At 47.8% G+C, this 16,438-nt stretch overlaps 1 protein-coding gene across 1 annotated transcript in view; it reads right to left on the bottom strand.

Moving 5' to 3' along the window:
* The window catches only part of LOC121539645 (EMILIN-1), a 57,706-nt gene that overhangs the window by 11,734 nt on the left and 29,534 nt on the right, over positions 1 to 16,438 (bottom strand). The window contains exons 2-5 of the mRNA XM_041848306.2: positions 11,827 to 11,949; positions 9,186 to 9,397; positions 7,895 to 9,025; positions 6,572 to 7,675 (exon numbers count right to left, since the gene is read on the bottom strand). Of these exons, the coding sequence (XP_041704240.1) occupies positions 6,572 to 7,675; positions 7,895 to 9,025; positions 9,186 to 9,397; positions 11,827 to 11,949 (2,570 nt within the window). The remainder of the gene's footprint in view (positions 1 to 6,571; positions 7,676 to 7,894; positions 9,026 to 9,185; positions 9,398 to 11,826; positions 11,950 to 16,438) is intronic.

The following is a 16,438-nucleotide window of genomic DNA, read 5'->3' as shown; positions in this document are numbered from 1 at the left end:
TGCTGTACTTCGCTCCGCAGGTAATATGACACATTACATTACAATGGAACGATTTGATTAGTGTAATGTTAGCTAGCTACATAGTTGTCTTTGTATCAAAGATAAAGGTGTAATATAGAGAAACTATCGAGGTTAGCTAGCCAGCTACATTCGTTCGCAGTGACGCCGTTTTTTCAAACAAAGTCAACACCGCAGCCATTGCTAGCTAGCCAACACTACCAGCTAGCAGTACTGTAGCAACTAAATACAATATCATTTTAGCCAGCTACATTCGTTTGCAGCAACGCCGTTTTTCAAACAAAGTCAACACTGCAGCCATTGCTAGCTAGCTAACACTACCAGCTAACAGTACTGTAGCAACTAAATACAATATCATTTTAGCCAGCTACATTCGTTCGCAGCGATGCCATTTTTTCAAACAAAGTCAACACCGCAGCCATTGCTAGCTAGCCAACACTACCAGCTAGCAGTACTGTAGCAACTAAATACAATATCATTTTAGTCAATGAGAATTTTGCAACGCAAACAAATTATTTTTGCGTTATGAAAGGAACTAGACACGGACACGAATGATCTGTTTAGTGTGTTAACACACTATTGGTAGTTTGTTGTAACCAAGTATTGGTGCTAAACAGTGTGTTATTGGATGCTAGCATGCTAGTTAGCTATGGTGTCATAAGATATGGTGCCCTGGGCGGTTTTCACGGAAGAATACTGTACCAAGTTAGCTAGCTGAATAAACTAAGTTAGAGTCTACTCCTAGAAACATTGAACCGCTGTAGTTTACAACAATTATAATTTCTAAAGTGGAAGTTGGGAGAGTTATATTTGAGTGTTTCAGTGAAAGGTAAGTGAGGGAGGTCCCGCTCTCTCGCTTCCTCAGATGTATAGTTAATTTTATTCTGATCTCTTTTGCATTATTGTAGCCTTTTCTGTAGCCTGTCAACTATGTGTCTGTCTATCCCTGTTCTCTCCTCTCTGCACAGGCCATACAAACGCTTCACACCGCATGGCTGCTGCCACTCTAATCTGGTGGTCCCTGCGCGCACGACCCACGTGGAGTTCCAGGTCTCCGGCAGCCTCTGGAACTGCCGTTCTGCGGCCAACAAGGCAGAGTTCATCTCAGCCTGTGCTACCCTCCAGTCCCTCGACTTCTTGGCGCTGACGGAAACATGGATTATCACACAGTGTTTGTGTGATTACCACACAAACACTGCTACTCCTACTGCTCTTTCCTCGTCTGATCATGTGGTCTTGCATACTCCGAGAGCATCTGGTCAGCGCGGCGGTGGCACAGGAATCCTCATCTCTCCCAAGTGGACATTCTCTCTTTTCCCCCTGACCCATCTGTCTATCTCCTCATTTGAATTCCATGCTGTCACAGTCACTAGCCCATTCAAGCTTAACATCCTTATAATTTATCGCCCTCCAGGTTCCCTTGGAGAGTTCATCAATGAGCTTGACGCCTTGATAAGTTCCTTTCCTGAGGATGGCTCACCCCTCACAGTTCTGGGTGACTTTAACCTCCCTACGTCTGCCTTTGACTCATTTCTCTCTGCCTCCTTCTTTCCACTCCTTTCCTCTTTTGACCTCACCCTCTCACCGTCCCCCCCTACTCACAAAGCAGGCAATACGCTTGACCTCATCTTTACTAGATGCTGTTCTTCTACTAATCTCACTGCAACTCCCCTCCAAGTCTCCGACCACTACTTTGTATCCTTTTCTCTCTCGCTCTCCTCCAACACTACTCACTCTGCCCCTACTCAGATGGTAATGTGCCATCGCAACCTTCTAATCTCTATCTCCCGCTACTCTCTCCTCTTCCATCCTATCATCTCTTCCCTCTGTTAAATTCTTCTCCCTCCGATCTCCTGATGCTGCCTCCTCAACCCTCCTCTCCTCCCTTTCTGCATCTTTTGACTCTCTATGTCCCCTTTCCTCCCAGCCGGCTCGGTCCTCCCCTCCTGTTCCGTGGCTTGACGACTCATTGCGAGCTCACAGAACAGGGCTCTGGGCAGCCGAGTGGAAATGGAGGGAAACTAGACTCCCTGCGGACCTGTCATCTTTTCACTCCCTCCTCTCTACATTGTCTTCCTCTGTTTCTGCTGCTAAAGCCACTTTCTACCACTCTCTTCGTCAACCATTTTGAAAAGAAGGTTAACGACATCCGATCCTCATTTATTAAGTCAAATGACATCGCTGGTCCTGCTCACACTGCCTTACCCTATGCTTTGACTTCTTTCTCCCCTCTCTCTCCAGATGAAATCTTGCAACTTGTGACGGCTGGCCGCCCAACAACCTGCCCGCTTGACCCTATCCCCTCCTCTCTTCTCCAGACCATTTCCGGAGACCTTCTCCCTTACCTCACCTCGCTCATCAACTCATCCTTGACCGCTGGCTATGTCCCTTCCATCTTCAAGAGAGCGAGAGTTGCACCCCTCCTCAAAAAACCTACACTCGATCCTTCTGATGTCAACAACTACAGACCAGTATCCCTTCTTTCCTTTCTCTCCAAAACTCTTGAACTCTCCTGCTATCTCTCTTAGAATGATCTTCTTGATCCAAACCAGTCAGGTTTCAAGACTGGTCATTCAACTGAGTCTGCTCTTCTCTGTGTCATGGAGGCTCTCCGCACTGCTAAAGCTAACTCTCTCTCCTCTGCTCTTATCCTTCTAGACCTATCTGCTGCCTTTGATACTGTGAACCATCAGATCCTCCTATCCACCCTCTCCGAGTTGGGCATCTCCGGCGCTGCTCACTCTTGGATTGCGTCCTACCCGACAGGTTGCTCCTACCAGGTGGCATGACGAGAATCTGTCTCCGCACCACATTCTATCACCACTGGTGTCCCCCAGGGCTCAGTTCTAGGCCCTCTCCTATTCTCTCTATACACCAAGTCACTTGGCTCTGTCATATCCTCACATGGTCTCTCCTATCATTGCTACGCAGACGACACACAATTAATTTTCTCCTTTCCCCCTTCTGATAACCAGGTGGCGAATCGCATCTCTGCATGTCTGGCAGACATATCAGTGTGGATGTCGGATCACCACCTCAAGCTGAACCTCGGCAAGACAGAGCTGCTCTTCCTCCCGGGGAAGGACTGCCCGCTCCATGATCTCGCCATCACAGTTGACAACTCCATTGTGTCCTCCTCCCAGAGTGCAAAGAACCTTGGCGTGACCCTGGACAACACCCTGTCGTTCTCCGCTAACATCAAAGCGGTGACCCGATCCTGCAGGTTCATGCTCTACAACTTTCGCAGAGTACGACCCTACCTTACACAGAAAGCGGCACAGGTCCTAATCCAGGCACTTGTCATCTCCCGTCTGGATTACTGCAACTTGCTGTTGGCTGGGCTCTCTGCCTGTGCCATTAAACCCCTACAACTTATCCAGAACACTGCAGCCCATCTGGTGTTCAACCTTCCCAAGTTCTCTCATGTCACCCCGCTCCTCCGCACACTCCACTAGCTTCCAGTTGAAGCTCGCATCTACTACAAAACCATGGTGCTTGCCTATGGAGCTGTGAGGGGAACGGCACCTCCTTACCTTCATGCTCTGATCAGACCCTACACCCAAACGAGGGCACTACGTTCATCCACCTCTGGCCTGCTAGCCCCCCTACCTCTACATAAGCACAGTTCCCGCTCAGCCCAGTCAAAGCTATTCGCTGCTCTGGCACCCCAATGGTGTAACAAGCTCACCCACGACGCCAGGATAGCGGAGTCACTGACCACCTTCTGGAGACACTTGAAACCCTACCTCTTTAAGGAATACCTGGAATAGTCTAACAGTAAACCTTCTATGGCACCACAACAAACCTGCCAAGAGGGCCGCTCACCAAAACTCACGGCCCAGGCAAGGAGGGCATTAATCAGAGAGGCAACAAAGAGACCAAAGATAACCCTGAAGGAGCTGCAAAGCTCCACAGCAGAGATTGGAGTATCTGTCGATCGGACCACTTTAAGCCGTACACTCCACAGAGCTGGGCTTTACGGAAGAGTGGCCAGAAAAAAGCAATTTCTTAAAGAAAAAAATAAGCAAACACGTTTGGTGTTCGCCAAAAGGCATGTGGGAGGCATGTGGGAGCTTTTTGGCCATCAAGGAAAACGCTATGTCTGGCGCAAACCCAGCACCTCTCATCACCCTGAGAACACCATCCCCACAGTGAAGCATGGTGGTGGCAGCATCATGCTGTGGGGATGTTTTTCATTGGCAGGGACTGGGAAACTGGTCACAATTGAAGGAAAGGGAAATTCTTGAGGGAAACCTGTTTCAGTCTTCTAGAGATTTGAGACTGGGACGGAGGTTCACCTTCCAGCAGGACAATGACCCTATGCATACTGCTAAAGCAACACTTGAGTGGTTTAAGGGGAAACATTTAAATGTCTTGGAATGGCCTAGTCAATGCCCAGACCTCAATCCAATTGAGAATCTGTGGTATGACTTAAAGGAACCCATCCAACTTAAAGGAGCTGGAGCAGTTTTTCCTTGAAGAATGGGCAAAAATCCCAGTGGCTAGATGAGCCAAGTTTATAGAGACATACCCCAAGAGACTTGCAGCTGTAATTGCTGCAAAAGGTGGCTCTACAAAGTATTTACTTTGGGGGGGGGGTTATGCACGCTCAAGTTCTTTTTTTGGGTCTTATTTTTTTGCATATTCTAAGTGGTAGGTATGTTATGTAAATCAAATGATACAAGCCCCAAAAAAATCAATTTTAATTCCAGGTTGTAAGGCAACAAAATAGGAAAAATGCCAAGGGGGGTGAATACTTTTGCAAGCCACTGTAATAATGGCTGGAATGGAGCAAATTGAATGGCATCAAACACCTGGAAACATGTGTTTGATGTTTTTGATACCATTCCACTAATTCCGCTCCAGTCATTACCACAAGCCCATTTTCCCCAATTAAGGTGCCACCAACCTCCTGTGGCGTATGGGTGTTCTACATACAACATCTTAAATGCTTTGAATTAATCATCACCTTAGAAAGCGCTGTCCATTTTGTTGTGTTTGGCTTTGAAATAACATCCACAACAACCATGTTATCCACTCAGTTTCAACCTGTTGTTGAACGTCTTTCTTCAAATTGATCATCACAGTGAGGTCAAAAATGTTTGCCTAACGGTGAGTTTTAAAGCATGATACGGTTTTGATGACAAGTGTTTGATGTGATTTTCGAATGCATTTGCATTGATGTCAGAGTGGTTAGCGGGACAATAGAACGCTGAGTACCAGGCCATTAGCGACCTGATGGTCGTTAGCGAGTTGGGTACTACCAACTCATGTCCAGAGTGCATAAAAGAAGATTACCGTGATTCAACGGTCACGTGGAATTTGACTGCGGTCATGACATGACTGCCAGTGTGGCGGTAACACGGTCACCGCAACAGCACTACAAGTGACACTTAAGGACATTTAATTTGACATGAAGCTCATTTTCATCTGTTTTGTCCAATCCTAAGTATGCATGCATGCAGAATATTTCATGCACTCCTCATTGGCAGAATTTACATATTTCAGTTGCCAATCTGATTGAGATGATCTGCCCGGCTCTCCTACACAATTCCCAGGTGGTCACTTCAGTCAATCGTCAATCTTTTGAACTGATGCGAAGCCAGGACACTTGACTTGTAACTAACCTGAACTAGAAACAATATCTACTCTCTCTCTTACTTTCATGTAGGCTGTCTTTGTTTTGATCACATCAGAAGCTTTATTTCCCCCATATGCGTTGCCACTCTCTCACCACGGTCTGCAAATGTCAGTTGCAGTTGATTTTTTTCCAATGGGAATAACAAATGCTATTTGATGAATATTAAGAGTACAGTAATACTTCTGGCATTTTTGTAAAGCTCATTCTCCCCTTTTCAAAGAAACCACTGTTATTTACCCCCTTGACGGTTTTGATGGGGAGAAAATCAGAGCTGTACATTGTTTAACCTGTAGCCACAGCTTTATAGCCTATGGTTAATTGGTTAATTGTGGCTGGCATTGGTTACTATCTGCCACAATATCAATGTTGCCAGCTAAGGTATATGAGGGGATAGTCGGCCTAGTTGGACAAGGCTATCTGAATGTGCACATGATTGAAGTTAGAGGCCTAAATTGTCATTATTTTATAGAAAAAAATGCACTGACTATTATGTGACTAAAATGTCTGTGACTAAAACTAGACTAGAGTTTAAGTCCACTGATAATAACTAAAACTAACGTCTCATTTTTCAATATCAGTATGAACTCAACAAATTCTCAAACATAGTCAATGTAAATCATGTCTAAATGAACATGCTCTACCTGTCCAAACCATGCAGTGTTTAGTTTCTGTAGTTACCTACATTGGATCAAGATCAGGGAAACGCAACCTCAGTCCTGCTAATACACCTGACTCCAATAATCAAATAATCATGGTCTTCAGTTTAGATTGCAATTAGTTTATTCAGGTGTGTTAGCTATAGGGCTGGGGTGAAAGTGTGCCACCAATCAGGCACCCGAGGACTGGAGTTGCTAACCCCTGATCTAGATCCTAACTTTTGAAAGGAATATAGTGTCAACTCAACACACTCACCGGTCAGGTCCTGTTCCGAGAGGTTCTGGAACTCCTTGAGGATGTGGCTGACGGACGAATTGAGGTTCTTGATCTTCCCGTAGATCCCATCCAGCTGAGTGGTCTGGATGTTCTCGATGACCCCTCCATGGGAGATGACCGTAGCGTTCAGGCCATTCACACAGTTCCACAGGCCCGACACATGCTTGTTCAGCCCCTCCTTGATCTTCTGGAGCGAGTCCGAGACGCCGTCCAGCCGTCCACACACACCCTCCATCTTGGACAGCCTCTTCTCCAGGCCGTCGCCAGAGCGCTTGCAGTCACCCATCTCCACCACCAGGGTGCTCTCGAAACGGCGCACATCACGGTCCACCCCGTCAAGCCGGTCGCGACTCTCCTCGATGTGCTCGGTCACCTCCTGCTGGATCTTGTCCAGCTCCGAGATGATCTTGTTCTTTGTGTTGCCCAGGTCGGTGATGATGCTGCCGTGTTTCTGCACTGTATGCTCTAGGCCCCTCAGTGTGTCGTTGATGGAGCTGAAGGTCAGGATGACCTCGGACAGCTCGCCCTGCAGGGACTTGAGGTGGCCGTTGTTAGACGTTCCTCCGATCACACTGTGGCCGTCCAGGGGCTTCTGGGGGTCATCCAGGCCTCCTCCGGTGCCGCCTCCTGTTGTTGGGGTCTCAAGGCGGATCTTACACTGGCCACTACACTTCTCCACCTCCTCCTGGAGTTTCCCCACCTCCTCCTTCAGGGTGGAGCACACCTGCGAGCAGGAGCTCTGGTCCGAGTCCACCTGTGTCCGGATGGTGTTGATGTCCTTCTCCCAGCGGTTCAGGGTGTGCTGCGTGTGGTTCTTCAGCTTCTTCAACTCGTCTTCCACTCTTCCGCAGATGTCGCATTCGTCCACGCCACGACCCAGCATCTCGATCTCTGTGACAATGCGGTTGAAGTGCTCGCCGTTGTCTCCGGTCAGGGCTTTGATTTTGCGGATGTCGTGGCTGAGGTCCACCACCTTGTCCATTAGGGAGTCGCCTGAGATGGACAGGTCCTTGATACGCGTGTCGAAGCGGCGGATCTCGTTCTCGTTGGCCACCACCCTCCACGTGATAGACTTCACAGAGTCTCCGTTGTAATCATTTCCTCTGTCTCCTCCAGCTCCTCCCCATCCATCTCCGGTTCCCCCTATTCCTCCTCTTCCTCCATCTCCCCCTCCTCCAGTTCTGGTTCCCTCTGCTCCCCCTACTCCTCCCCATCCTCCTCCAGTTCCTTTATTTCCTCCTCCATCTCCCCTTCCTCCTCCGTCTCCTCTCCCTCCTGTTCCTCCACTTCCTCCTCTTCTACCTTCTCCCTCTCCTCCAGCTCCTCCTCCTAATCCTCCACAGCCACAGTCAGTCAGACTCTTGTCTAGGAGTGCCGTAGAGTTCTCCAGGCGGGTCAGCTTCTTGTCGTGGTCCAACACTTGGTCCTTTACGATGCCCATGTCCAGCTCTATGTCTTCGATGCGGTAGCCCTGGGTGTCGAAGCGGTCCAGGAACACAGTCCGGAGGTCACCCAGCTCGCGGTGGAAGTAGTCCTTCATGTTGTTCTCTATTAAGGCGCAGCTCTCCTCCGTGTGCTGCACTGTGCTGTTCACCCGCCTCTCCAGGTCCTTCAGATGGCTATCCAGCCTGTCCTCTATAACCTTGGGTAACCCGCTGCCACCACCAGGGCCAAAGCCACCACCACCAGGTCCAAAGCCACCTCCTCCCAAACCTATGCCGCCATGACTACCACCACCACCGCCCAACTCCTTCTCCAGGCGGTTCTGGATGACATCGTAGTTCTCCGACGCAGAGCTGATCTTTCTCTCTGCATCTGTGACCCTGTTCTTGAGGTCGGTGACAGTGTTGCAGCAGCCCTGGAAGCGTGTGACCTCCCGGCGTAGGCCGTCCAGGCTCTGGCGATAGCGTCCATCCACTGCGTTCAGCTGCTTCTCCAGTGCCTGGATCCTCTCCCTGTTCTCCTGCTGCTTCCTTCGCAGGTCCTCCACCCCAGACTGGCAGGAGGAGCAGGACAGAGACACCCTCCTCTCCAGCTCCCTCAGGATCTCCTCTTTCAGAGTGCTGAGCGTCCCGCCGCTAAACCCACCGGTGCCTCCAGAGGAGCCGCCACCGCCACCCCCGAGTTCATTCCCGCCGCCAGCATTCCCGTTGACCAGGTGGTTGTTGATGCTGACCAGGGTCTTGTCGTGGGCCTGGGTCCGATTGTCCAGCTGGTCCAGTTTGGTCTGGATGCTGTGGATGGTCTCCATCATCTCGGGCTGGGCTGAGTCCGCTGGGGTCTTTGCGCCGCCACCGGTGAAACCCGGTTTGTGCGTCTCCTCCTGGAAGCGTTCATTCATGCCCCTCAGGGAGGATTGCAGGTCGTGGAGGTCCTTGGTCAGGCTCTGGATCTTGTCCTCCAGCTGCCGCATCTTGTCACCGTCTCCTCGCCCTGAACACAAACACATTATATTACAGTATATAATCTATATAGTATTAGATGTATCATGTATACTATTTGAGGAGTGACATGGGAACAGAGACGAGGACAGAAGTAGGAAGAAGAAGAGGGGGATATAGAGGAGGAGCAGGTTGAACAGACATCCACCCACCGTCTCCTCCACTCTGTCCTCCGTGACCTGTTCCGGTCTGTCCCGGTCGGGAGGGTTTCGGCCGTGGTTTGGCTGTAGCAATCTGGGTCCCAGACCCTCCGCTCGGCCCCTCACTACATTCGTCCCCAGTGTAACCATGGCAACATTTCCACTCCATGTCTGTTACCATCTTGTAGGCCACCTTGTACCGTGGCTTCATATACGTTCGATATCTATTGAGAATCAGAGACAACAACGACAACAATGGTGAAGTGGTTCACAATGAGGTTGTCTCACCTATCTAAATTGAATGCACATATTTTGGGTCACACTAGATAGGAGTGTCTGCTAAATGTTCACTGATGCTACGCAATCATAATTGGTCGCATGTGGTAATTGCCAACTTATTGTCCATCTGCCTTTCTTTCTAAAAACTTTTACCCCTTTTTTCTCCCCAATTGGTAGTTACAGTCTTGTCCCATCGCTGCAACTCCATAACGGACTCGGGAGAGGCGAAGGTCGAAAGCCATGTGTCCTCCGAAACATAACCCTGCCAAGTGACATTGCTTCTTGACACACTGCTCTCTTAACCCGGAAGCCAGCCTCACCAATGTGTCGGAGGAAACGCCATACAACTGGCGACTGAAGTCAGCGTGCAGGCGCCTGGCCCGCCACAAGGAGTCGCTAGAGCGCGATGGGACAAGGACATCCCGGCCAGCCAAACCCTCCCCTAACCCGGACGAAGCTGGGCCAATTGTGCGCGGCCTCATGGGTGTCTCGGTCACGGCCAGCTGCGACACAGCCTGGGATTGAACCCGGGTCTGTAGTGACGCCTCAAGCACTGTGATACAGTACCTTAGACCCCTGCGCCACTCGGGAGACCCGTCCAGCTGCCTTTTGGCCCATAACACCACTAGTCGTTGGCAGAACATAACATTAAACCTTAATTGAAGAGCCTTGGACATTGTTTTATTTTACTACTTCACACATTTTGTTTATGCAATATCCGTAATTTCCCTTCCAAGTTGAATTGAAGTTCCTACCATTGAGTTTCAACGGGCCTGTCTGCAATTATGTTGGCCTGAACTCTTCAAACGGCCTCAGTTTGGAGAATGTTTATGTGTCAATCCAAATGCAGTCATTACAGGCCACAAAGCCAGAGTAACAGGCATTTTCTAATTACGTTTCTATTTAAATCGAGGTTTTCATGTTGTTCCCGGGCATGGAAGCATGAACACAAAGCTTAAACAGCGGACGCTGGTTTCTGCCCTGACAGGCACTTTGAGGTAACTCTAATCCCCGGTATTCACCAGATACCAACGTTGATTCAATCATTAACTATTCAGACCTTAACATGTTTGCAATTAATCCACCAGCTCCTTTTCCGCTCTAGTGTGTAACACAGTATCAGAAATGCCTGTCACTGTCTATTGTGAAAGACTTAGGCATGGTAGGTATGCGTCGCAATCTCCTCTTACCCAATCACGTAATCTGAAAAAAGTAACAAGAACTTCAGGATTGGGGAAACAGATTGCACAGCACTTGACAGCACACATCTGTGATAACTGTCAAAACATATTGAATTACTGTACGAACAAACGCAATACCCAAGTCAAGTGGCCCAATATTTACATTAACCTAATTCAAACTCAAGCTGACCACCACCCTTCGTTTTCGTTGGTCAGATAACCATAGTTCAGAGGAGACCCCTCCCCTTTCTGATGGATGAGAATACTCCACTGTGTAGCAAATGTACTGTATGTTGCAATGGAGAGTCGAAGCCAAACTCCAAAATGAGATCCTAAAGCATTGTCAAACAATTAGAACAGATAAACGAACACACATGCACACACACGTTCCACACACGTGCTCGACATACACACGGACAGATTTCTACATTTTGCTTGGACCGCGTTCAAAAGAAACTGTCTTTTATTTTCCCCTTTTAAACTGAGAAGGAAATAAATGTTTCACAATTAATCCCCCTTGTGCGTGAACAGGCATATATTGTTTTCTTTCCTGTATATGTGCTGTATGGTTCAGGCTCAAAACACAGTCATCTGCTGCCAAGCCGTGAGAGTGTCAGAGAGAGAGACAGAGGCTGTGGCAGTAGAAGGCCTTCAATCAACAGGACTCAGTTTGCACAGCCACGACTTTGTCCATCACACATAATTTATGTCAATTACAATACGACAGCTCTTAGCCTACCACTGCTATGCCTGGAATCATGCAAGAGAAGGATAGAGAAAGACAGGAGAGAAGGGAGATGAAGAGAAAAAGAGAGCGAGAGAGCGAGAGAGGGAAGCCGTATAGTATGGGCTTCAGATTTGTCAAAAAGGTCCTGATTTCCCAGAAATATTGGTTACGTTTTGCGAGTTGTCACACGTCTGTCTTTCCAATTTGTTTATTCCACAAGCAGTGTGTGTGAGTGTGTGTGTGTTGACAGACATTAAGGGCATTAGGTCCTAATGGCCCTTCTTACACAATTCCCCTCAGCCTTGGCATTCTCTCACCACTTTGTCCTCTGTCTGTCTACAGTAGATGGGCAAAGACTGATTCATGCAGTGGGTGTCTGGGTATACCTGTTTAAATGAATGTGTAAGTGTAAGTATACGGCACCACATGGTAGTCCCGTGTGTTTGTGTGTTAGGAGCATACTCACGTCACCATGCGGGAACACTGCGTGCCCCAGGAGCAGGGGTGGTAGTCAGGCTTGACGTAGGTCTCCACTCCATCCTCCACCACACAGCTCACTGTCTTCGTCACCACATACGCACACCAGTTTCTACAGGGAGAGAGAAGGGGGGAAGTTAGTTTGAGATACATTTTTACGTATTAATCTATGCACACATGACTGTAAGTCGCTTTGGATAAAAGCGTCTGCTAAATGGCATATTATTATTATTATTATTATTATTATTATTATTAATGCACATACTGTATGTATATACGTTTAGAGATGAGAGATTGCATACAAATCAAGGGAATACACTAAGTATTCAAAGCTGAGATGAGAAATTAGAAAAAGAGAGGGAGTGGACAGTTTGAGGAGACATGTTTATGCCCTAATCATGTATAAGTTAGGTACCGGTAAGTGATTCATTGCTGGGAAAGCTTCAGTATCTCCAGTAGGAGTAACTCTCATGGTCTTGTCATGCGTAAGCAATGAAAATATATGGAGAGGCAAATGCACTCTAACATTTTACTAGGATCTCAAGTACTGGTTCCTCTCACAACAAGTCAGGACTCCAACAGAGAGCTGCCTCTCCTGTCTTAACTAGTAGGGGCTTAGTAGAGTTACAGCTCTGTGCAGTAGAAATGGCACTACATTTGACCAGGTTCCATAGGGAATAGAGTACCATTTAGGACCCAGCCAGAGGGAGACAGTGCTGAGCTGACTGCAGAGTGAGTGGCAGTCAGATTTAGGGCGGCTGGTCTGACACTTTTTCCATAGCAGCACCAGGGCCAGTGTTGATTTAGAGCTGATCTTGTCTGGGGGCCGCTATGGCCTGGTAAAAGACTGAGTGCTGCCAGAGAAAGGAGCTGTGTAGCCAGTGTGTAGTCAGTGTGCTGTAGTCATGGTCCCCTGCAGAGCGAACCAACTCTCTCTGTGGTCACACTGTCAGGAGATGGACTCTGGGCGCTCAGTCACATAAAACTAACAGAGTTTAACACAGAACACTGCATGGGATGGGACACTGGGATAGAACTGATATAGTACTGAGATACAGTTGACTTGCAGGCACTAAAAAGTTGATTGTTGTGCTCTGATATTGGTTGTACAACATGATGCTTTATTATATCCTAGTGCTAGTTTGTTACAAAAACCTGTACCACTGTACTTTAGAAGACTGGGACAGAGCACTGAGATGGAACACTGACAGTGAACAGTAGGAACACACTAGGAACTATTCCGAACAAAACACATGCTGGTTGTAACCACCCCATTCCATTTCTTTATGTGGAACAGATAGACCAAACAGCAGGTTGATGTTTATTGTCATGAGTCTTTTCCTGGAGGCAGAACTGAGCAATTTCCCCTTAGATAGTCCAGCTGCAAAGTCAAAATTAGCTATATTGTAAAAATGTATGAAAACAAAAATGTGTTTTTTGGTCTTAATTTAAGGTTAGGGTTAGGCATTAGGGTTAGGATTGTGGTTAAGATTAGGGTTAGGTTAGGTTTAACATTTTATGACTTTGTGGCTGTGCCAGCTAGTGACCACTGCAGAGCTGCCTCCAGAACAAGATTCATGACGAGAAATGCTAACCTGCAACCAAACAGCGGTACACTAGAACACCAGATCAAATTCAAACCATTAACTCCCTCCTGGAAAAACAGCAATTTAGGTTTCACCCCTGTTTAGTTTTAGTCTGCCAGGCAAGATCAACAAACAGACCACACTGTGTGGGAGAGAAGAGGAAAGGGGAGTGGAGAGGATCAGCTGTCTGACTGTCACTGGCCTGACAGTGATCCCCCATCAGACTATAGGCTGTGGTCTGTCTGCCACTGAGGCTTTACATTCTGGATTCAGGGGGTTTGTCGCCTCTCGGGCTCGTGCAGTGGAGGAGATCTTCGTGGGCTATACTCAGCCTTGTCTCAGGGTAGTAGGTTGGTGGTCTGTTGATATCCCTCTGGTAGTGTAGGGGGCTGTGCTTTGGCAAAGTGGGTGGGGTTATATCCTGCCTGGTTGGCCCTGTCCGGGGGTATCGTCGGACGGGGCCACAGTGTCTCCCGACCCCCCCCTGTCTCAGCCTCCAGTATCTATGCTGCAATAGTCTATGTGCTGGGGGGCTAGGGTCAGTCTGTTATATCTGGTGTTATTCTCCTGTCTTATCCGGTGTCCTGTGTGAATTTAAGTATGCTCCCTCAAATTCTCTCTCCCTCCCATCCCGGAGGACCTGAGCCCTAGGACCATGCCTCAGGACTACCTGGCCTGATGACTCCTTGCTGTCCCCAGTCCACCAGGTCGTGCTGCTGCTCCAGTTTCCACTCTTCTGCCTGCGGCTATGGAACCCTGACCTGTTCACCGGACGTGCTACCTTGTCCCAGACCTGCTGTTTTCAACTTTCTCTCTATCTACCGCACCTGCTATTCAACCTCTAAATGCCGGCTATAAAAAGCCAAGTGACATTTACTCCTGATGTACTGACCTGTTGCAACCTCTACACCCACTGTGATTATTATTTGACCCTGCTGGTCATCTATGAACGTATAAACATCTTGAAGATGTTCTCCACCCGGCACAGCCAGAAGGGGACTGGCCACCCCTCTGAGCCTGGTTCCTCTCTAGGTTTCTTCCTAGGTTTCTGCCTTTTCTAGGGAGTTTTTCCTAGCCACTGTGCTTCTACACCTGCATTGCTTGCTGTTTGGGGTTTTAGGCTGGGTTTCTGTATAGCACTTTGTGACATCTGCTGATGTAAATCTGCTTTATAAATAAAATTTGATTGACTGATTGATCATCATTGCATCACTTTTCAAACACTTCGATTGAAGACACATGAGAAAGACACAGTGTGCACGCAATACATTTCTTAGCATACCAAACTAACCAGGCCAGGCATATGTATTACTCATATTCTCAAGCTTGAGCTTACTGCTTTCTAGTGCCAGTGAGAAGCCCTGTTTCTCTCCACATCTGACATCTGTCCTGTGTTTGAGCAGATAAGCCAGTGTGCAGCTGCATAGAGACAAGCACAGAGGGTTCTAACTAGCCTATCCATCTGGCATGGCTCTTGATTGAGATTTCTGCAACATTCTTCCACGCTGTGCTTCGGGCACTGGGACAAAAGCTTTGGTGTGTCTATGTAACAAGCCTCATTTGGAAATGATAACACATGGCAATGATGTAATCTCTTCCCAAAACCATCCCTTCCTCTCTTTCTCTTTTATTCCCCTGCTTCTCTTTCTCAGCACGGCATGCTCTCACTCCCCAGATAGCAAAAAAATGGCCTCCCGCTTGCTATTTGCTGCCTTCCTTACACCCAAGGCTATAAATTCCTACCGCCAGCGAGCAAATGGAGTTTGCCTTTCAAGACGTGATTTCCATCTCTGGCGGGTAGCCCCGACTCATACGACCGCTATAAGCCCTTGGCAGGCCATTTTTGCATCTCTGCCGTTTCGCCTCCACTCAGAGGACAGCTATAAACCCAAGGCAAGCCATCTATCCATGAGCTAATTTGAAAGACAATAGCAAGGAATTTTTCTAATCTCAAATTCGGCCTGCCACCTTCCAGCTAACCACAGCCAGCCAGAGGCTGCAAGCTGTTTTTGTTGTTTCTATAAATACCTTACATTTGTTGTGATTTTAATTTGATTCGATTTATTTGCCAATTTAAAAACACAATAAAACCACACATGTGGACATAATGCATTTACAATCTTTGAGGATGAAACAAAAAAAGTGATACACCTAATGATTGACAGTTTAAGTAGATACATTATGTATTGATTATACCTAAAAATAGCCTACATTGTTGCCATTGATTTAATATACTATATATTTGAGGCAATACAAACGGTTCCTTTCTAGCAATAAATGCAGCTCCCTAAACCGCCTCACCCACTTGAAGAAAATATTTGATCACTACCTACAGTTGGACGCGGCTGCTCTTAAACCCCCACAGAAGAAGCCAAAAAGCCTCAATAGGAAGTTATCTTTGACCATCGAGTTTTCAAACCTGTCTTTGATACAGATAGTAGCCAGTAGCTTTTTGGAGAAAAAATTCAGTCGATATACACTGACTATACAAAACATTAAGACCACCTGCTCTTTCCATGACATAGACTGACCAGGTGAATACAGGTAAAAGCTATGATCCCTTATTGATGTCACTTGTTAAATCAACTTCAATCGGTGCAGATGAAGGGGAGGAGAAAGGTTATAAAAAAATACATTTGTTATTATTACTTTTAGCCCTTTTTCGTGATAGCCAATTGGTAGTTACAGTCTTGTCCCATCGCTGCAATCCCCTACGGACTCGGGAGAGGCATGCTTCCTTCGAAACACAACCCTGCCAAGCTGCAATGCTCGCTTAACCCGGAAGCCAGCCGCACCAATGTGTCACAGGAAACACCGTCCAGCTGGCAACTGAAGTCAGCTTGCAGGCGCCCAGCCCGCCACAAGGAGTCGCTAGAGCACAATGGGACACGGAAATCCCGGCCGGCCAAACCCTCCCCTAACCCGGACAACTGTGCGCCACCTCATATGTCTCCCGGTCACGGCCGGCTGTGACACAGCCTGGGATCGAACCCAGGTCTGTGGTGACGCCTCAAG

Source organism: Coregonus clupeaformis, chromosome 34, assembly GCF_020615455.1.
Source record: "Coregonus clupeaformis isolate EN_2021a chromosome 34, ASM2061545v1, whole genome shotgun sequence".
Taxonomy (NCBI): Eukaryota; Metazoa; Chordata; class Actinopteri; order Salmoniformes; family Salmonidae; genus Coregonus; species Coregonus clupeaformis.
This window is presented reverse-complemented; position numbering and strand designations above follow the sequence as displayed.